The 20,832-nt window shown below is 42.5% G+C and overlaps 1 protein-coding gene across 1 annotated transcript in view; it reads left to right on the forward strand.

Moving 5' to 3' along the window:
• The window catches only part of PPP4R4 (protein phosphatase 4 regulatory subunit 4), a 126,601-nt gene that overhangs the window by 94,632 nt on the left and 11,137 nt on the right, over positions 1–20,832 (forward strand). Inside the window, 10 exon segments of the mRNA XM_048485497.1 lie at positions 3,385–3,462; positions 7,723–7,770; positions 7,772–7,813; positions 9,641–9,823; positions 13,414–13,519; positions 15,185–15,332; positions 16,113–16,257; positions 18,679–18,720; positions 18,813–18,887; positions 20,362–20,437. Of these exon segments, the coding sequence (XP_048341454.1) occupies positions 3,385–3,462; positions 7,723–7,770; positions 7,772–7,813; positions 9,641–9,823; positions 13,414–13,519; positions 15,185–15,332; positions 16,113–16,257; positions 18,679–18,720; positions 18,813–18,887; positions 20,362–20,437 (943 nt within the window).

Raw genomic sequence — 20,832 nt, forward strand, 5'->3', positions numbered from 1 at the left:
CCTGCAGGCCGGAACGTGAAAAAACACTTTAAAAATTCAAAAACACACAAACGACCCTGAAATGTTGGCGCCCCCCCCACGTGACCAAATGGGGGGCGCCCGGGGACATAGGGTACCCCCTGTCCCTAGGCAGGAACGCCACTGTAATCCAGTAAAGTTAGATGCTTCCTTGTTTCTATTCCTTTCCTTGTGCTTCCTTGTTTCTATTCCTTTCCTGCTCACTGATCCTGATATTACTCTCTGAGGGGGGAGGGAGGGAGAGATGTGTGTGTATGAAGTACTTCAAGTCACTTCCAACTTATGGTGACTCAGTGAATTAATTACCTCCAAAACCTATCGTTAACAGCCTTGCTTAGGTCTTGCAAACTGAAAGCCTTGGCTTGATTGAGTCAGTGTATCTCACGCTGGGTCTTCCTCTCTTCCTTCTGCCTTCAACTTTTCCTAGCATTATTCTATTTTATGGTTGTTGTACGTCCTTCAAGTGAGTATTTCTGCCTGAGGCATTGGAGCAAATGCAACTTTAGCATAGGGCTTGGGTGTAGACAATGAACTATTTGATATGACTGGGATGGCGGCTACAACCTTTCCTGAAGTCTTCAAAGAGCCTCCCTACTCCAAAATCCCTCAGTTTTGTTGATGTGAAATGCTTCCAGGTGAAAGGGTTCAAGTTGACTTGGAAGTGGAAGGTGATGGATTGCAGATAATTGAATAACAGCAAGTCTAATGTACGTTTTGACTAGAATTTTACTTTGGACCAGAGGACTCTCTTTCTTGTCATTACACAGAAGGCAAGTCCAGGACTGGAGGCAGAGAAAGTCAAGTTGGAAGGGGAAAGGGAATTAGGCACAGAAGGGGGAAGAGGTGGGAATGGAATACTTTGCAATTTCCTCAGAACTACAGGACCTGGCAATGTAATTGGCAGTTAGCGTACAGTAATTTTAAGTTCTCATCTGAACCACTTTCTCTATGAGTGAAAAATTACCCATTAGATCTCTGGTGTATTGCCTTAATTGCTGTTTTGTTTTTAATTGCTTCCTTGATCTTAGACTGGCTATTCTATACTGTAGTAATCTATGTCCATATCACTGGAGGAACTTTACATTTTAAAAATGTTATGCAGATTACTTCACATTCCTCTGGCCTGTTTTGATAATAGCCACAACGCTTAACAAACATGTTCTCATCTAGAGATCTAGAAACATTTTGCTCTTGCACTGATACCATTGTAAGATAAGATTGTCTCTAGTCCACCCCTCATAGAGAAAGGCAAGTGATCTGTCAGATCCTGTTAAATGTGATGGGAAAGAGTTTATGTAAGAGATTCCCCCTATAGCATACTGCCCTCCCCTTTCCAAAAAGCTTCTTTGGAGGATTGTGGGATCCTTGGGCACAGAGCACAATGCATCACCTGGTTCAGTAGCAAGGGGGAACTATAGAATTTGCCTTCCTCCTTGGTGTAAGAACTCATGGAAGAGCCCAACACAAAGGACACAAAGATCATGTCTTATGTTTGGGGCTGTCGTTTCTGGTCCAACCAAGATCCTTACTGCCTGCCCAAGTTAGGTTCTACACATGCAATTGAATGATAGTAGACCCCTGATGGTATTGTTTGAAGTAGGCAGTCTCCAGTTTTAATTGGGGGAATAAGCCACGGAGACAGCTTAGTGAGAGGGGGTAACTGAGATCTACAACCTAGATGTACGGGGTTTGTTCAGGTGGGAAAATTCTTAAGGCCGTTACGACAATAAACAGGAGTTTTATTAATAAAATTACAGAAACCAAGAAATATATTTTTGAGCTGTGAACATATATACACAGGGCTTACAGAGCTGACTAAGGGTGGGAGTTGGGAGGGGTTTCAGGAATGGGTGATAGTTACCAGTCTTGCAGAGGAAGAGTCCAGTGAAGGCAACAGTGAAGAAGGAAACAGCCAGCATTTCCAGGGGCAAAAGGAAGGGTCCACATGCGAAGTGGCGGTATGCACATGGATCCAACACACACACGCACGCGCGCGCGCGCCAATGGACTAATATTTATTCTCAAAAATGTGTCTTGAGGCAGTATGAGGTAGGCTGGCAGGATGCAAGAGAATACTTAGTCTATTCTCCAGAATACTGATTAAATGCTGTGATGGGTGCCAATTAGAATAGATAATGGTCAGTTTGGAGTGCTAATTAAATCATTTTAGAGTGAAACAATCGAGATTAGCTAGCCCTGTTGTTTGGCCATTGGCAAAGTACAGCTGCCAACCACCTTTATCAGTCCCCCTGTGACTTGTAAACTTTCACAGTAGACGTCACTGGGTCAAAGCCTTTCTTCCTAACGTTTTCTGCTTGCAGGGACATTGCGGCATAAACTTTGGAGGAATATAAACGACTCCCTTGAGTTTTAATATCATGTTGCAGCTTCTAGGCACATTTGTTCGTTTGTTAGTGCTATTTCTGTGCCCTTCCTTTCTTCCCACAGAGCCCAAGGCTAATGACATCAAATACAATACATCATAATCGTATATTGATAGTATTAAAAGGGGCAATTCAGCAAGGGTTTCAAAGGTAAAAGCCAGCACCTGAAATTGAACCTGGAACAAAATAGGCAACCAGATCAGTGCAATGTGTTTCCAACAGGAAGAGCCTGATAGCAGATGGGCCACTGTACTTTGCACCACTGGAAGTTTTTGAATTGTCTTCCAGGGCAGACCCATGTAGAGCTTGTGACAGATGCACATGGGAAAATGCAGAAAATGTGTCCCTTCTTTTTGAAACTTCTACTGATTTTAAAGCTCCTTTAACAATGCTTTCTTTTTTATCATTCTATTATTTAAGACAGTCTTTAGACAGAATCATGACAGGTCAAGTTTTTCAAGGTGGTTTAAAGGAGAAGAAACTTTAATAGCAGAAGGGTACATGTTACCATTCCTGTGTTAGATTTGTACACCTTAAGGCACGTATTTGTATTCATGTGTTTTCAAAGTAAGGCTGGAAACAGTCCCTTGTTTGGGAAGTCCCAAACTGTAAAATCTGTCTGCTCAGAACTCTTTTTAGTGTAGCTGTTCAGGGGCACAAGACTGTAACATTTCTAGATGTTCAGAGGGAATCTGAAATACAAAAACTTTGCAAAATGCAGTTCTAGAACCCAAGAGCGCAATTCTCAGAGGTGTGGAGTTGGCAGCATGACCCCTTTGCGTGCTTCTAGCAACACAGCAGCTATACTAGAGGTGTGGAAAGGTCACAACCTCCTTAACAGCCTGTGTGGTTTGATTCTTAGCATTACTTGATCTGTTCTGCACCCTTGTTTCCTTTGGGCTATTCAAGCCTTGTTATAAAATAAACATGACTAGTTGAAGAAGGACTAATGTCTGTGCTTTGTTGGTTCTTTATCTTTCAGGTTGCTAAGCTTTTAAATACCGATGTGTATGTAGTACATAAAGAACTGGTAGCCCTATTACAGGATGAGTCACTAGAGGTAATAGCCTATTGTTCTGTATTTGTTGCTTGTGTTAAGATCATTTACAGTTATCCTAAATGACATTCTAGCAAGCCAAAATATGAAAGACTTGATGGGGTGAATCATTCCTGTTTGCTTCGTGTTCCTAGTTATAAAGAATGAGGTAGGTGTTTGGTAAAGATGTCACTACAAGTGATGACTGAAGACGTTTGACTTAGCTCCATGTCACACTTTCTCAAGAGAGACAGAACCGCAGAGCCAAATGAACTAGCAAGGGGGTACAATACAAAATAGTTTGACAAGCCACACACAAAGAGGAGTAATTTGTGGTGTGGTGTCAAACTGGAGGGGGTGAGGGGAGAGGTCAGACTTGAGTTCAGTGTAATTCAACACCTTTGATTACAGCTGAATAGTTAGCCTGCTTGAAGATCAGCGACAATGGCTCATTCTGCACAGCACAAGTAAGACGTCCTGAGGATGGGAGGAAAGGTGTCTTGTGGAGGAACTCTGCACAGCTCTTTCCCAAGTCGTCCTCAGGATGCCTCATTTCTGCTCGAGCCGTCCTATTGGGGATGCAGAACTACCAGCCTTTCCCCCGCAAGTTGTCTTCAGGTCCTCCCCTCTTGCTGTGTGGAGTTAAGGAGATGTCTGATTTTTCCCATTAAAGCTCCCTTGTCAGTTTCCTCTACCACTTGTGCCTGACATTTTGTAGTGCTGCAGGGATTCTCGGTGCCTGCAGACTTTTGCTCAAGGCTTTCCTGGGACGTTTGCTCTGCAAGCTTTGCTGCTGGGTACTTTCTCAGCCTGAAAAGGACAAGGTTTGATTCAGCTAATCCTGCCAATTCCGGCAATACATAGTTCCCCACCTTCCTTTAAAAAAAATGTCTATGATCTATCTATCTTTATTTATTTATTTCATTATATTATATTACATTTATATCCTGCCTTTTTCTGGAAGACTCAAGGTGGCTTGGAATAAAATAAAGAATATAACATTTGAAACATCATAAATACATTTTTTTAAAAAAGACACGGAGACACGATATGACAGTTTGAAGACACGCAGACGCGATATGAAAACCGGCATGGATTCTGAAATTGTTTCAGCGTGTCTTCAAAGACAGCTCATCGAAAATTTAAAAAGGGGAAACTATATATTGCCGGAATCAGTAGGACATCCCAGGAAAAGCTTAAGCAAAAAGCTGCAGGCACCAGTGTCGGAGTGCCAAGGGGCGGGGAGTTGCGTTGTACACCGGGCGCACGCCTGGGGGGCAGAAAATCGCCCCCGGCCTCTCTCCCTTTTCCCCACACCCCCACAGCCCCCCATAGCGCCCCCCCCGCAGAACACCCCCCCGCCCCCCTTTCCACACTTACTTTTTTTAGTACTTTTTGAGACTGAAAAAAGCGGCCTATTTACAGTTCAGGCTAAAATCTGCCCGAGGAACTACAGTTCCCAGGAGACCTTGGGGCTCACAAGGTCTCCTGGGAAGTATAGTTCATCAGGCAGTTTTTTCCCTGAACTTGTAGAAAGAAGGCAGCTTTCAACCTCAAAATACTAAATAGAAAGAAGGCAATGGAACGTAGGTAAAAAAAAGTGTGGGAAGGGGGGTAGAAAGACCAATAGAGAGGCGGGCGGAAAAAACTACCTGTGCACGGGTGCGGATTTGGCCCAACTTCAACGCCTCTGGCTAGGCACCCACAAAATTGTCAAACTGCGCGGAAGCTTTCAGCTTGGGCCGAGAAGGAAATGGTGTGGGAGGGAAGCCTCTTTCTCCTCTGATGCCTTTTTTGTCCGTGCTATCGGAACAAAAAATGAGGAGGCAGTTTTTTAAAGACATCCCCAGGAAGTCTTATTTGGTCAGTGACATTGTATCTGAATGAATTGTTACACATACACGGGTAACCTCATGTTTTTCAGCAACAACCTGAAGTTATAAATGATTGGATGAGATCAATCCAAAAGCGTTTCACAGTACAGTCTAGATGTTCACAGTTCATTTCATTTTATTATTCAATTTATACCCCACCCTCCAAAGTAGGGCTCAGGGTGGCGAACAACAATATAAACAACAAACATTGTGGGCAATAGTCAATCAACAAAACATCAATAGGCATATCGTTACAGAATAGAAAGAACATCAATAAGCATCAGCAATATAAGCAGCAAATAACAATAATCATAACATTTCACATGGTGAAAATACCATAAGCATAGCATCACCAATAAAAACATCAATAAACATAGCTTAATAGCATGAAATGTGATAGTATAAACAACAAGATAACAATAGTCATAACAGTACCCCTGGCAAAGAATATCAATAAATGTCACATAACAGCATAATTATACAAAAAATATCCAATAACCATATCCAATAAAAATATCCAATAAATCATTTACAAAAAATATCCAATAACCATAACTTAATAAATAGTCTAAATAAGCACAGATGCCGATTTTCTCTTCTATAGCAAAAGCTACAAAACAAACTAGTTTAGTGCTGGACTCATTTGGAGTACTAGGTTTGGTTTTCTGTTCTGAAATCACGGGGCTCGTATTATTGAGGGGAGGCTGTAGAAGCACATGATGGGAAGAAAGGTTGGAAGAACTGGGAGTGTTTAGGCTACCCAGAGCTCGATTAAAGAAACATGCTTCTCATTTCCCAATATGTCAAAATATACTCGAGAGAAAGGGGAACTTTAAGAAGTGATAGATCCAGAGGCGTATCTAGGAAAAATGGAGCCTGGAGACAAAAACCTAAATTCTCTGCCCTCCCCCCCCCCCACCACCACAGGCACCCAGGTCTACCGCCCATTGCCCACGTCTACCACCTGGAGCCTGGGCTGGCGTCCAGGTCTACTGCTTGGAGCCAATGCCGGCATCCAGGTCTTCCGCTTGGAGCTGGTGCTGGCGCCCAGGTCTATGTGCACCTGGGAACATGGGTTACCCCATGTCCCCGTAGGCGGTATGCCCAGTGGTGGGATTCAAATAATTTAACAACTGGTTCTGGTGGTGGGATTCAAATAATTTAACAACTGGTTGTATACAAGCATCATTTTAACAACCGGTTCTACCGAAGTAGTGCAAACCTGTTGAATCCCTACCACTGAGTACGCCCCTAGATAGATATAGGTTAAGTCTTATATGAAGAACCAAAAAGTGTTGGTCTGTTGCAATATAGGGCACTTTTGCACATGCAGAATAATGCACTTTCAATCCACTTTCAATGCACTTTGCAGCTGGATTTTACTGTGCAAATCAGAAAAATCCACTTGCAAATAATTGTTAAAGTGTATTGAAAGTGGTTATAAATTGCATTATTCTACATGTGCGAAAGATAAACAGGAGCTCAGCGGCAGCTTTAAGACTAACCACATTTTATTTCAATTTGAGGCTTTTGCATTAGATCCTTCAGACACAATAAAAGTAGGCTCTATTCCATTGCTACTCAGCCATTCAGGAGTTACAGGTGTGGCTTTGACATTGCTAATGCCTTAGCAGACCAGGTGCTCAGGAGCAGCAGCAGCAGAAGGCCATTGCTTTCACATCCTGCATGTGAGCTCCCAAAGGCACCTGGTGGGCCACTGCGAGTAGCAGAATGCTGGACTAGATGGACTCTGGTCTGATCCAGCAGGCTAGTTCTTATGTTCTTATGTTCTGTCTGTACCCCTTCCAACCGCTGTTCCCCAATGTGACACGAACTGTGCATTCCTTGCCTGGTGGGGCTTATTGCTGGCAGGTGGCTCCCACCATGAAATTACTGCTGCTGGAGGGACAGATAAACTGTGAGCCCTACAGCAGTAGCAGACTCTTGCCAGGGATGGAGGTAAATGTGGCTTTTTTGGGTGATGAGAACTGCAAAAGAGGCTGTCTCCAAGATGCAGACTAAGTTCCACTGGTCTGTTCCATGCTAGTTTATGCTGGAATAAAATGTTATTAACCATTGTTAGGAAGCCACTGCACTTAGCTTTATGAAGTAAAGATACAAGTGAAGTCAGTGAACAGATCAAGTCACTTTGGATGGCTACAGAATTTGTCTTTCAAACCCCCCACAAATAGAAATGAGTGATTTAACAAGGTTTCCAGCACATCAGCATGGGGGGATAAGATACTTTTCCAACTCTGCAATTCTTTAGAGGAAATTTTGTGTGTGGTGTGTGTGTGTGTGTGAATGAATGAATGGAGAGCAAGACTGTCAATGTTAGCTGAGTCACACACTAAGGAGAATATTAAAACAGCTATTGGAAATGTGAGTGATTCATCATTTCTGTAACCAGGTGTTAGATGCAGTAATAGGTCACCTTCCTGAAGTTCTTGAACTGTTGTTGATACCATACTGGAGGCGAAGGTGGCGGATCAGAAAGCAAGGTAAGGCAGACAGACATGGTAACAGAATCATTTTCTGAATAAGAAAACTGAGCCCCACGTACCCTACTCTGGGCTTTCTGAATACCACCATATATGAGTACAAGCTTCTTCGTATGAATACAAATATATATGAAGCAGCACTACTTCTAGTATTCAGACAGCATGGCCAGAGAGGACCAGTTCCACACTATATGATTTCTTTCTGAAGATGGCGTGCAGTTATGAATTTGGTTGGGATCCAGAGATCCCTGTGTACATGCCTAACAGTACGATCTTATGCAGAACTCATTGAAATCAGTGGCCTTAGACTGGAGCAACTAAACCTAGGATAGTGCTATAAGGCATTTGCAGAAACGCACGCATTTCTTATTTTGCTTTCCATCTGTGGCCCTTCGTTTCACATAAAGCATCACACCATAGATTTCCCTGGCCTTTTTGAGTGAATTTTTGAAGCTGAAGGGAATGTAGTTTGAATGCCCCTTCATGCTTCCTCCCCCCACCTCCCAAAAAACTGCAGCATATGTCAAGAATGCTGTTCATGGCCCACTGGCTTTTCTGACTATTGGCATTCCAGTTTTCAAACCCTTCTGGGTTTTTTTCCTGTCCAGCTAATGAAATGTAAAGAAATAGCTAATTGGTTTTGAGAAGAATATTCTAAATCACAAGGTGTTCAAGAGGAGTAAGTCTTTTCTGAGAGCGGGATGCCAAAAGAAAGAGTCCGGGGATCCCAAGCTGGGATTGAGAGGTGTCCTGATTTGAAACTTAGGCCCCTTCCGCACACGCAGAATAATGCGTTTTCAAACCACTTTCACAACTGTTTGCAAGTGGATTTTGCTATTCCGCACAGCGTCAAAGAGCATTGAAAGCAGTTTAAAAGTGCATTATTCTGCATGTGCGGAAGGAGCCTATCTGTTTGCTCAAAGGATCCACCATTTGTTTCTGCTGCTCTCTCACAGTTGTAGCGGTACAAGCTTTCTCAGTGCGGACACAAAGTATGCTGCTGTTCCTTTAGACTGCAGTTGTTCAACGAATAAAGAAAGAAGAAATATATATTTTTAAATCCAATAAACAAAAGACTTCATGAATTAGGACTGATCCTGAGAAATGGTCCCAAAAGTGACAAGGGATCAAGCAGTAGGGTTGAAGGTGGGGATGTAGCGTGAGGCACAATAGCAGGGGATTCTGTTGGGAGGCCAGTTATGTCTCCCTGTCTGGTTGGAATGCAAAAATCTTCCTTCAAAGAATTTTCCTGAATTCAATCATGTTTTAACCCTATTTCTATTGGGCAGAGGCATAGCTGGGCCAGAGTACACCCAGTGCTCACTCTGTGTTTTCCGCCCACCCCCCCCCTCTGCAGCGCCCTAACCCCCCTCACACACTTAACTTACTTCAGCCTGGAGAAGCAGGTGGGAACTACACTTCCCATGAGATCTTGGGACTCGCAAGGTCTCGTGGGAAATGTAGTTCCCACCAGGCCGTTTTCAGCCTGAAGGGAACAAGCCGCCTCTCCAGCCTGCACTGTTTTAATAAGGTAAGTGTGGGGGCGGGGCACCATGGGGGGGAGTGGGGAGCCGTGGGGGGATTTTCTGCCCCCCCCCAGGCATGCGCCCGATGCAGCAGGCACCCACCAGTCCCCTGGTAGCTTCACCTCTGCCATCGGGTCATTGTTTGGGGCCACTTGTAGTGTGGACCGGAAATTTCAGGATAGAATTTGGACAAAAGAAGTAGGGTTTTGCTCATGCCAGCACAATTTTCTATAGAACAAGCCAGATCCACTTTTTAAAGACTTTAATGACATAAACATTTATCTTTGTTTTTCTTCTGTAGCTATTGAACTTCCCAGAGTTGGTTCCAGCGCTAACAAGAGCGGAACAGAGAGCGGCCACCTCTTTGAAATGGCGGACTCATGAGAAGCTGCTACAAAAATATGCCTGCTTGCCTCACGTCATCTCAAGCGATCAGATTTATTACCGCTTTTTGCACAGGATGCTGACAATCATTATGACAAATGTGAGCTCCTAGCATGACCCTCCCTTCTCTTCTTCAATGAACTGTAGTCTTTCTCAAGCGCATCTCCTTTATCTTTGGCATGGCAACTGCAAGACATAATTTTCAGTGAAATAGTAAACATTGACCTGGGCATATATAATGCTTTGCAGGTCACGAGCAAGGTGGCTTTCAATAAAGTATGAATCTATTCAAAATTTGGGACAAGGGCCCAGGAGAGACTGTGGGCAGTGGGGTTTTTTTGGGGGGAGGGGGTGTTGGTTTTTGTTTTGGTCCACCGGGAACCTTTTGTGTGGAAGAATATTCAGTCATGTCATCTGAAATTGCAGGTGGTGCAGCCAGGCACAGGTGTGTCAATTCAGTGTAATGTAGGCCTTAGCACACCGTGTGTATCTGGGTTGGTTTCTCAACCAGTTTGAGAAAGGCAATCAGCATTTTTTAAAAAAGAATATAATGGCTCACCATTGAATTGCTCGCTCGCTTGTTTGTTTACATTTTCCTTGCTTGGAGAGATTCAAGGCAGATTACAGATAGAAGCAATGCAATAGGGACTGCATAATACATAGAACCAACAGTGGAATAAAAACTGGATTGAAAAATTAGAGCATGAACTAGACATCTGTATAGTACGTATTATTATTATTATTTATTACAGTCAAAGACCAGAACAAAAACGTGTACAGTAATTAAAATATTCACATTTTAAAAGTTGCATGGATATTAAAATAGTAAATATAGTTAATTAAATTAATACAGAACTAGACATCTATATAGTACATAAAATAAAGCCGGATTACAAAATGGGAGAACTTTGCAGCAAGAATATAGTGGGTGGGCTCAGCCAGCTTTTTCTTGGGGGGTGTGGGACGGGGCAATTCTTCGCCTTTTTTAAAACCCCATCTCACTAGGGTTTTGTCCATACAGGCCACTTGATCCTCAACATAAACGTTTTGGTGATCCAAAGGGGATTCCTCCATCCCTCCCTTTTTCATTAGTGAAAAAACTGGTGGAATCCAACCCAATAAATTGAATGAATAGTGCAATGAACACTGTCTAAAATTTCACAGACAATAACTGCAACCCAGTTCCCTTTATTTGACCCAACTGAATACTTCAGCTTTGTACTTTTGGTAGAACGATGGAGCTGTGGGAACCTTCCTGACCTCCCGATGCAGTCTATTCCCTGCAATGGAGTCTCACAAGACCTGGCTCTAGTGGGCTGCATCATTAAGTTTTCTGTTCTCCCACTCCCTGCACGCCTGTTGTCTTGAATCCCAGCTCTCATGCTTGCACAACGATAACTCTTAATTCCTTCAGAAGGTTTCCTTTCAAGTGCTTCCTAGTATAGCTTGCGCTCGTAAACATACCATATTTTGACCTCCTCCTCTAGTAGATGCTACTTAAAATATCAAGTGATTTCCTTTGGTAGCATGATACATGCTAGCAATTACTGGCTACTGACGAAGGCTTAGAGAGAGGCCTTTTTAAGGATCCTGATACTTCCGCATAGGAAGCTGGAACTCTGTGAGGTAGAGTATGCAGGGCACCTGAGAGGCCCTACATCTTCTGCAGGAACCCCTGCTGAACCTAAAACAAGCATGTGGTGGGTGGGGATTTCAAGATACTGATGTCATAGTTCAAAAGCTTCTCCCAGCCATGCTATAAAATTGGTGGAAGTCATGTTGATGAGTCACAGTTTATCCTGCCGAAAACCAGAATAGGTCTACTTAATCTATTGATTCTCTCATCATACATGATATGTTATGAATGAATAAAATATTAATCTGTTCAAAACTCGGGACAAGGGCCCAGGAAGCCCTCTAGGCTGTGGATCTATTTATTTATCACATTTATATTATCACATTTATATTATATTTCTACCCTGCCTTTCCCAATTAAGGTCTGCCTCAGGTGGTTGGTGAATGGTTGGTGAATGGTAATGAAGTAAGGCAATCTTGTGGGCAGACCCTGCCTCTTCCTGTTCCTTGACAGAAGCAAATCACTGTATTTTTTCCTGTGGGAGAAAAACAAGGTAGCTGGCATTTGCAAGAGCTCTCCTTTGCTTAGCAGTTTGGATTTCAGTTTCCCTCCTTGTGAGGCTTTCAGTATTGAGAAGATGGACTTGTTTAAAAGGAAGGAGAAGGTTAGCAGCTGCAGTGGAATAGATTATGAGTTTCTGAGAAGCGAACATTTCACTTTGCAGGCAGCATGTCTCTTGGTCACAGTTTAGCATGACTAAAGGATTTAAGCTCGGAGCTGAATATCGTTCTGTCATGAAGATAATGGCCTGCAACACACAGGAGCTTCACATACTCACGGAACTTTCATGGAGGGACAGTGGGCCACAAGCATGTGAGATATGACAGTGCAGAAAAGTTGCCATGTGCTCATCCCTTACCTGCGATCAGAGACACTGCTTTCCGAATGTCACTGGTCATGGGGAGAGAGGGTTGACACACTCACTTCCTCCATGTGGTCATGCTCATTCTCTGTTTTGCCTCCTTGATGGTTCAGGTTTGGTTTACGTGCAGGAGGTTTACGTGTAGGGTTTAGAGGGAGTATAGAGTATAGTGTAGAAGTATAGAGGGAGAGAGTGACATTGTCTTATTAAATTGTTATTGTCTTATTAAAGGAAATCTATTCATACATAATAGGGCATGGGTGTCCAACTCTAGCACTTCAGATGTTCATGGACTACAATTCCCACCAGCCCGCTGGCAGGGCCATGCCAGCAGGGGCTGATGGGAATTGTAGTCCATGAACATCTGAAGTGCTAGAGTTGGACACCTCTGTAATAGGCATAATAATTTCTGCTGAGCAGGTACCAACATGGAATACAAAAACTATAGTGCCTGATTAAAGAGGACATACTGGAAGAATCTTCCTTCTCCCTCAGAAATTCAGATTCATGATTTGATGGGAAGGAACTGTGTTGTTCAGTAGCTAACAACGGTGTGTGTGCATTGTTTTCCCCCTGGTACCTATGTGGGGGTTTTCTGGGCTTTTTTGAGATCCACTTTTCGGCTCCCTTATATTTCCACCATTCTTGGGGAGAAAAAGCCCCCCAAAAGTGCCAATAAGGTGCATTTTTTTTTCAGTCCATGTGTTAGGACCAGAGCATCAGTAGCACCTGACCTGTTGCTGCTGGGTTAAGGGTTCGAGACTATATGTAGCATCAGCCTGCTTCAATCACTTCATGGGCCCTTCAGCCTGTGCTTATTAACCCCCCTCCCCCCCACCACTCCTGGTGATCCTTGATCTTTTTAATTCATGAAGAAAGTAACACAACTAAGCTGACTACACAGAACTTCTTCCTCCCACCAGGATTGTCTCCACATTTGTAAAACAAAGAGGTTTCTTTGCTTTCTTTCGGGGTTGAGGTTTTTTGGTGTATGATTTGGTTGATTTCTCCTTGAAGCCAGTTCGGATTCACGTTTCTGAAACGAAAGTGTCACAGTTCCAATTGCTTTCTACTTTCCACGACCTGCCCCATACTTTTCATTATTGGCACACTCTTTATAAGACCCTGTGCATCCTTCGACGCTTGTAGAGATTCTTGTGGGATTAAATGTGTTTTTTCCTCTTTCTTGAAGAACGTCTTGCCGGTACAAAAAGCAGCTGCCCGAACCCTATGCATTTATTTACGTTACAATCGCAAGCAGGAACAGAGGCACGAGGTCATTCAGAAACTGATAGAACGTGAGTCATTTCTTCTTTATTCTGAGAACTGCACCATATTTAAGTGAAAGGGAGGGTGATTTATGTCTAAGGGTACACGATTTAAAATGGAATGCTGTTGGTCAGGATAAATATGACTATTTGATGCTCCATACACTGAACATCTTGTTTGGACTGCTATGTGTGCAGCGTTAGCACACCAGAGGTTAATAGCTCAGGATGGTGTGTTCTGCTGTGTTGCTATTGTATTTGTAATGGCATTGCATATGAAGCAATCCAGTTTAAATTTAAGCAGTGGGCACATGTAATGTTGTACAGTAAATTGTTGCTCCCAGCATTACATTCAAGTTGGGATAGATCGATGGAGTGATGGAGAAAGAGAGAGAGGTTCCTTTACTTCAGTCTACTCAGAACAATCAAAAGATACTATCAGAACCAAATGTATTCCTGGTAAAAATGAGTGGGAAAAGCTTGCTATAATTATACCAACTGTACTTATACCAGTTTTGAGCGGGTACAGCAAAATCCACCAATACATGTTTCAGATATGTATGTAAGGTATGTCAGTGTGTGTAATCTGCTACTCTGCTATGTACTCAAGAAAGTAATTCTGCAGAAGATTCATTTCACGCCATATCACTGGCTCTTCTGTTTTAGCTAAAGATTCTCTGTTGCATAACTGAAATAGTTTTAAAGGAGCAGAACATTAGAGGCTTCAGTTTAAAAGTGCTGAATATTAAACTTCCTGGGAAAAATATCAATAATGTAGAGAAGGTTTAAATAATGCAGTAACCGCTGACTGGCCTGATTTTCTCATCTATACCTGTAGGTTTACCCAAAAGAGTACAGAAAGGATGAGTGGTGTCCAATGAATCTTAATGTTCACACTTCTGAATTTCTTGGTAAATGGCATGGAATGTATGTCAGTTTCCATTCCAGGCATTACTTGGAAGTTGTAATTTCCTAAACTGCAAGGGCAAGATAGCCCATGGCTGATCGAAAGCTGCCAGTTTCAGAAATCAGGAAAGGCTTACAGGTTCCCTCTTCTTCATCTTCTGTCTTCCTCCTCTTCCCTTGTCAGCCTTTACCACGGTTTTCAGTACAACCTGCAGCAGAGTTACACCATTCTCACCCCATTTTCGCTGACTTCGAAAGGTGTAATTCTTCTTAGGATTACACTTACATCAGTAGAAACCACGGTTAATGCTAACTGTGGCTAGTCTTTAGCCAGATTAAAACCAGTGTGTGAAGCTGCTTTGCAAATTTACATGTAAATGGAATTTGGGTAGCGCAAACCATGGTTAGCGCTGGTGTAAATGTAAGTCATGACCATGATTAACCCAGACAAAGTGACCTCACAGCAGAGAGGACAGAAAGGTGGAGGACCCTGGAATCCAACTCCTGTTCTTATACACTTATCTTGGCAGGTGTTAATGTTTGTGGCAGGCCTCTTGCCTTAATGGGAGTTAAGACTATTTTCATCTACTTCATTGCAAAAGATATAAAATACTTTTCAGGGATTAGTATGACAGTAATGAGTTCACCTCATTACATTACCTCTGAGATTATTGATTAGTATTTATGGGGTAATTAAACCTGACATTTTTATACATTCCTTCTAAAAAATCTCCAGATGGTGATTATGCATTTCTTTTTTTAAAAAAAAAATACTGTTCTTTTCTCCAGAACTGGGCCAAGGGAAAAGCTATTGGAACAGATTGCGGTTTCTAGACACTTGTGAATTCATCATAGAACTATTTTCGAAATCTTTTTTCTGCGAATACTTCTTTCTTCCGGTGCTTGAACTTACGCACGATCCAGTGGCAAACGTGAGGTACTGTGTACCAAGTGGCGAAAAATATTCCGCATGGCCTTTTCCAGTTCATTAAACCTGAGTTTATGGTGATGGAGTGTCATTCAGGTTCATTGGGAAGCCTCTGGTTTCTCAAGTATAACTATTACATTAAACCTTGGTGGAAGGGTGTGATGACAATGTAATGACCAATCAAATGTGGCAGTGAGATTGAATTCAGGAATTGGTATACCTGTCATGTATCCAAACCTAGATGGTCTAGGCTGGTCTGACCTCATCAGGTCTCAGAAGCTAAGCTCTGTGAGTCCTGATTAGTACTTGAATGGGAGACCACCAGGATTTTTGAAGGCTTTCACGGCCGGATTCAACTGGTTGTTGTGGGTTTTCCAGGCTGTGTGGCCATGGTCTGGTAGATCTTCTTCCTAATGTTTCGCCTGCATCTGTGGCTGGCATCTTCAGAGGTGTATCACAAAGGGAAGTATGGACACAGTGTGTCCTGTCCCCGATAGATTTAAATTCCCATTTGCAGAGCCAAGGCAAAGCTGAAGGAGATGGCAGATCTCACAGAGCGGTAGCACATAAAGAGCTATCGTTCACAGTAGTGAGGGTTGAAGCCATGAGCCAAGATGATCATGCATTTAAAAAGTTGTATGCTCACCCAAACCTACAGAAATAGGGTACTGTATACATATAAAAACATTCAATGGTTTTTTAAAAAAATCTTATGGGTATATTTCCTTGTATGCTTTGATCAGATCTTTATATTATTTCTATCCCCATCCCTCCTGCCTCCTGCAACAGAATGAAACTTTGCTACTTATTGCCAAAAGTGAAATCTACTCTCAAGGTCCCAACTGATAAACATTTGCTGCAGCAGCTGGAATTATGTGTCAGGAAACTTCTATGTGAGGAGAAAGACAAGGATGTCCTGAGCATTGTGAAAAAGGTAGGGGGAGTTGTTTCCACTTCATCAGTTTTAATGGTTGATTATACACTGGCGCTCTGCCCTGCAGCGAGCATATGGTTCCTGCAGGGTAGGGATTCTCATACTGATGCCATTAAAGTTGCATTGCTGGAGATCCTTGACGCCCTTCAGTTTGCAAGAGCGTGGAAACTGTGAGGTTTCCCTCTTGCTGTGGGGCTTCCCTCCTACTGGGTGGCTCCTTTGGAGCAAGAATGAAGGCAAGAACAAAGGTTGGTTTGCTTTTTAAGAGCCCTTTAAAGGCAATATCGATATTGCTTATAGCGATATTGTGGCACCTGCTTTCATGGCTTTTGCATTGTAAGGGAAAGCCTGCATCAATCCCTGAGAGCTGTGGGTGGGTGGGGAGACCTGTGCAGCTCCTCACATTGAAACAGGGAAATGCGAGGAGACCCCACTGTGGAGGGGCTGTGGGGCTGTGAGCCCCATGGAAAGTGTGGCATGCATAATGGGCCAATGTGAATAACAGGGTCCTGAGTCCTTTACTTGCTCTTTAGATAAAGCAAAGTGTAAATGCTTGGATACATGCAAGCAACTAGCACTGTGGGTGATTTTTAGAATAGGATTTTGGTGAAATATAGCATTTAGGAGAAAAAGACATAGTGGTGACAAAGTGCATCAACTCATACAATAAAACGGAGAAGAGAGTGAAAATGAATTTTAAAAACTGGTTGATTGGAGACAAAAGGGGGAAGGAACTAAATTGTTTAAAGCAGTAATGACGCAGCTTCAATAACTTCTTATTTAGTGCAAATCATTGTTTCCCGTAACATATGAACCAGTAAGCTGTGGTATGTACTTCCTTCCAAATTGGAATTGTTAACCAGCTGCACTGTTGCATCCCATATTTGGAGGGGAAATACCAACTGTAGCTTTCTGACCAAAACTATGGTTTATATTAAAGCAGAACTGAATTGCAGTGTGGACGGGGAGGGAAATGGGAAAGTGGGAGCTACGTGAGCATATGGCTCATGCATGTAATGCTAAACCATGGTTTGCTATGATGTGTGAACTGATCCTATGAGATCATTAGGATGTATCTAGGCCATTACATTATCTGGGCAGTTATGCAAAGACTGAACTGATACCATTATAATGAATATCAGGAGGACCAAACCAGTCTAAACAGGAAATTGTTAACTAGTGTGATCAGGAAACAGTGTAAAAGAATGATTGATGCCTTATGTAAATACCCACACCACGAGGTCACTGCCCACTTACAGTAGACTCTACCAGAGTACCTCAGAAGCTATCCCCTAAACAGCGCGTACACAGATACATTTTTTGTGAGAACTGGTACCTCCATCTGGAGAGGGTCTATACAGCCAGTGGTGGGATTCAGCAGGTTCGTACCACTTTGGCAGAACCGGTTGTTAAAATGGTACTTGTAAACAACCAGTTGTTAAATTATTTGAATCCCACCACTGGAACCGGTTGTTAAATTATTTGAATCCCACCACTGTATACAGCTGCTGAAATCTGCGCAGTCTTAACGTTCAGTGCACATGTTTCAGCTCCAGTTCGCTCAAACAGCACATCTGCAGGAAAACTGCCTAAGTGGGGCATTGTCGGTGGGAACTGGCTTACGTCAAGAAGCCTATGTGTGTGAAGAGCCTGTGGACAGGAAAAGTAGCACAGTGGAACCTCGGTTTTCATTGCCTTCGGTTTTCATCAGTTTTGGTTTTCATCGATTTTTTCAGTGAAAAACTTGTCTCGGTTTTCATCGATTTGCCTCGGTTTTCATCGATTTGCAGTAAGGTGCAGGGGTTTGTGGAGAAAAATCACCCGGACAAAGTTGTTGCAGGCCGTGTTTAATGACAATATCTTTCCCCATGTCAGACAAATCTTAAAGAAGCATCAGAAACAGACCCCTTTGGATAGCTTTCTGGTACGACTTTGGTCCATTGGCTCTGAAGCTGGTCCTAGTGCAGTGGTGGCGAACCTATGGCACTCCAAATGTTCATGGACTACAATTCGCATCAGCCCCTGCCAGCATGGCCAATTGACCATGCTGGCAGGGGCTGATGGGAATTGTAGTCCATGAACATCTGGAGTGCCATAGGTTCGCCACCACGGTCCTAGTGTTATTGTTTGTTACTGTTTTCAGCATTAAACACTATGTTTGTTCACCAAAAAAATGTGTTTTTGATATGTTTTTTGGAGTTCCTAGAACAGATTAATCGGATTTGCATTGATTCCTATGGAAAAGTTTGCCTCGGTTTTCGTCGTTTTCGGTTTTCATTGATTATTTTCGGACGGATTACCAATGAAAACCAAGGTTCCACGGTATCTGCTTCTGAGAAATTCCTGTTTTAAAATTGCTAGAGATTTTTTAAAAAAATCAATTCCCATAAGTGAAAGGTGATATTTATACATTTTTTATAGATGGTGCTAGAACTGGACAGAATGGAATCATCGATGGATGCTGTAAGTGTCTACTTATATGATACTGAAAAAGAGCAAATTGAAACCATCAGCATGCTTTCTAACTGTTTTGTTTGGCTAAACCTTTTAAACAGTTTCAGAAGAGGTATTATGAAAATGATCTTTTGGACCAACAAAAGGAAAGGGAGGAGCATCTCCTCTTGGAAATGGTATGTTTATTAAGATGCATGCTACTGTATATTGTAGAGATTGTTCCGTGGATCCAGAATAAATATGTGAGTTAATTCTCCATCAAAGCAGGGTTAAGAAATAGAAACGTGAAATACCTCTCAGACATATTACTCAAGACATATTAATAGACTGGCATGGAACAAGGGATCTATGTGCATGCACAGGGTCATTGTTTTCCATTAAATCTGTACTAGCAAATTATGGTTCTTCTTGCCTGCCAAACCAGTGGTGGAAACCACAGTTTGCTCTTGGGTTCCAATCTGATTTGTAGAGGAAGCACAAAGCATAGTTTGGTGATTCAGTTGCAACGACAATCTACGATTTGCTTGAACCAAACTGTGACAAACTGACTCCACAGATGGACGAGGAAGCGGGAGGAATGGGAGGGGTGAAAGAGCGCAAGGCTTCTTCTGGTGGCTGAGAGAATTAGAACTGCCCCCACTTGTGAACCAGCCTCCTGCATTAAAGAGAAAGCGAAAACGATTTAGAAGTGGCAAAGTCCACATTGAAGGGAGCTTTAGGTGTGGGATAGAGGTTATAACGGGTGCGCCACTTCCCAGGTTTTCATAACTTTTGTAACAATATTTCGTTTTTGACCAGTGTTCAAAGCACTTCAGCTATCTCTGTAATGCATATAACAGCCCTGCCAGGAGGAAGGTATTACTATCCTCAAGTTGCAATGGTGGGGAATATTGGGCTGAATCCAAATTAGATGTTTTCCTGGAGGCAAAAATCTCTGCCCATGGAGTGTGATTTTCCTCCCTCCTGTGACATCCTGAAATGCCCCTCAAGTAGAACCCCCCTGCCAGAAATAAAACTTTGGGAAACATTTTGGTCTGCCTCAGGTTGAGCTGGAAGTGGGGGAGGGGGGGGGTTAGTGCTTTTTGGGTGGAAATATTTGACTTCATGGAAATATCTAATTTGGATCCATGCCATATTCTTGTCTAAAGCCATCCATAGCGGCAGTGATATTTTGATGATTCACCCTTGTTGCAGTTTCAAACTTTCAACATGTTTTGTCTGGATCAAGCTTTTAACTTGAAACCTAGGTGAATGCGGTGATTTGGAAGCAATGTTCATTGTCCAGAGGTATAGCACCTGAACTATTGTTAGACAGCATGCCTATAGTTTAATAGAGGGAAAGCTGAACCGCCCTTTGAATAAAAGAGCTTTCTGTGGCATTACTGTGTTGTACATAATCTCTCTCTCTCTCTCTCTCTCTCTCTCTCTCTCTCTCTCTTTCTTTGAAATGAAGGGGAGTTACACTTACTAGTGTAGCTATAGTGCTCTTTGAGCAATCCTCTTTTTTATTACTGATGACCTAATAGTGTTTTCGAGGTTCATCTTTCTTTTGACACTGATTGGGTTGGAGGCGTATCTATCTGTGGGGTGCTGCCGGCCACTTTTAGATGGCGGGTTTCCATTACCTCTTTTAAATTGTTTTCATAACAGGAACAATTAGAAAAAGAGAAACAGCAAAATGAGGGCAGGCCTACCACTGTGAGCGACAAAATATATGAAAAGAAGCGTAAGTGGGGGGGTTTTTTGCTTCCTTTTACAAAAAGTTTAATTTGTTTTTATGAAGGGCTGATGAAGTGGAGGTGTTAAGGGGCATTTCTAAATTGGATCAGCATCATTCTGTGAGGAAATACTAGTGATAATAATGGCATTGGTTAATGAGAACATCTGCTGTTAGTTTATTAATTTACTGTGAGAACTAATTTCACAGTACTGTACGGTGCCAATCGTTTGTGCGTTTTGAAGTAGAGTCAGTTCCTTGGAAAAAAGCGCAGACCCAATTCTGAAAACATGTTTCAAACATCATATCAGACAATATCATGCAATGATTTCTGTATTATTTTATTAAAACATGTATATCTCACCTTATGGCTCAGGGTGGCTTTTTGTTTCTAGGACTGTAGA

The sequence above is a fragment of the Sphaerodactylus townsendi genome, linkage group LG02, assembly GCF_021028975.2.
Source record: "Sphaerodactylus townsendi isolate TG3544 linkage group LG02, MPM_Stown_v2.3, whole genome shotgun sequence".
Lineage (NCBI taxonomy): Eukaryota > Metazoa > Chordata > Lepidosauria > Squamata > Sphaerodactylidae > Sphaerodactylus > Sphaerodactylus townsendi.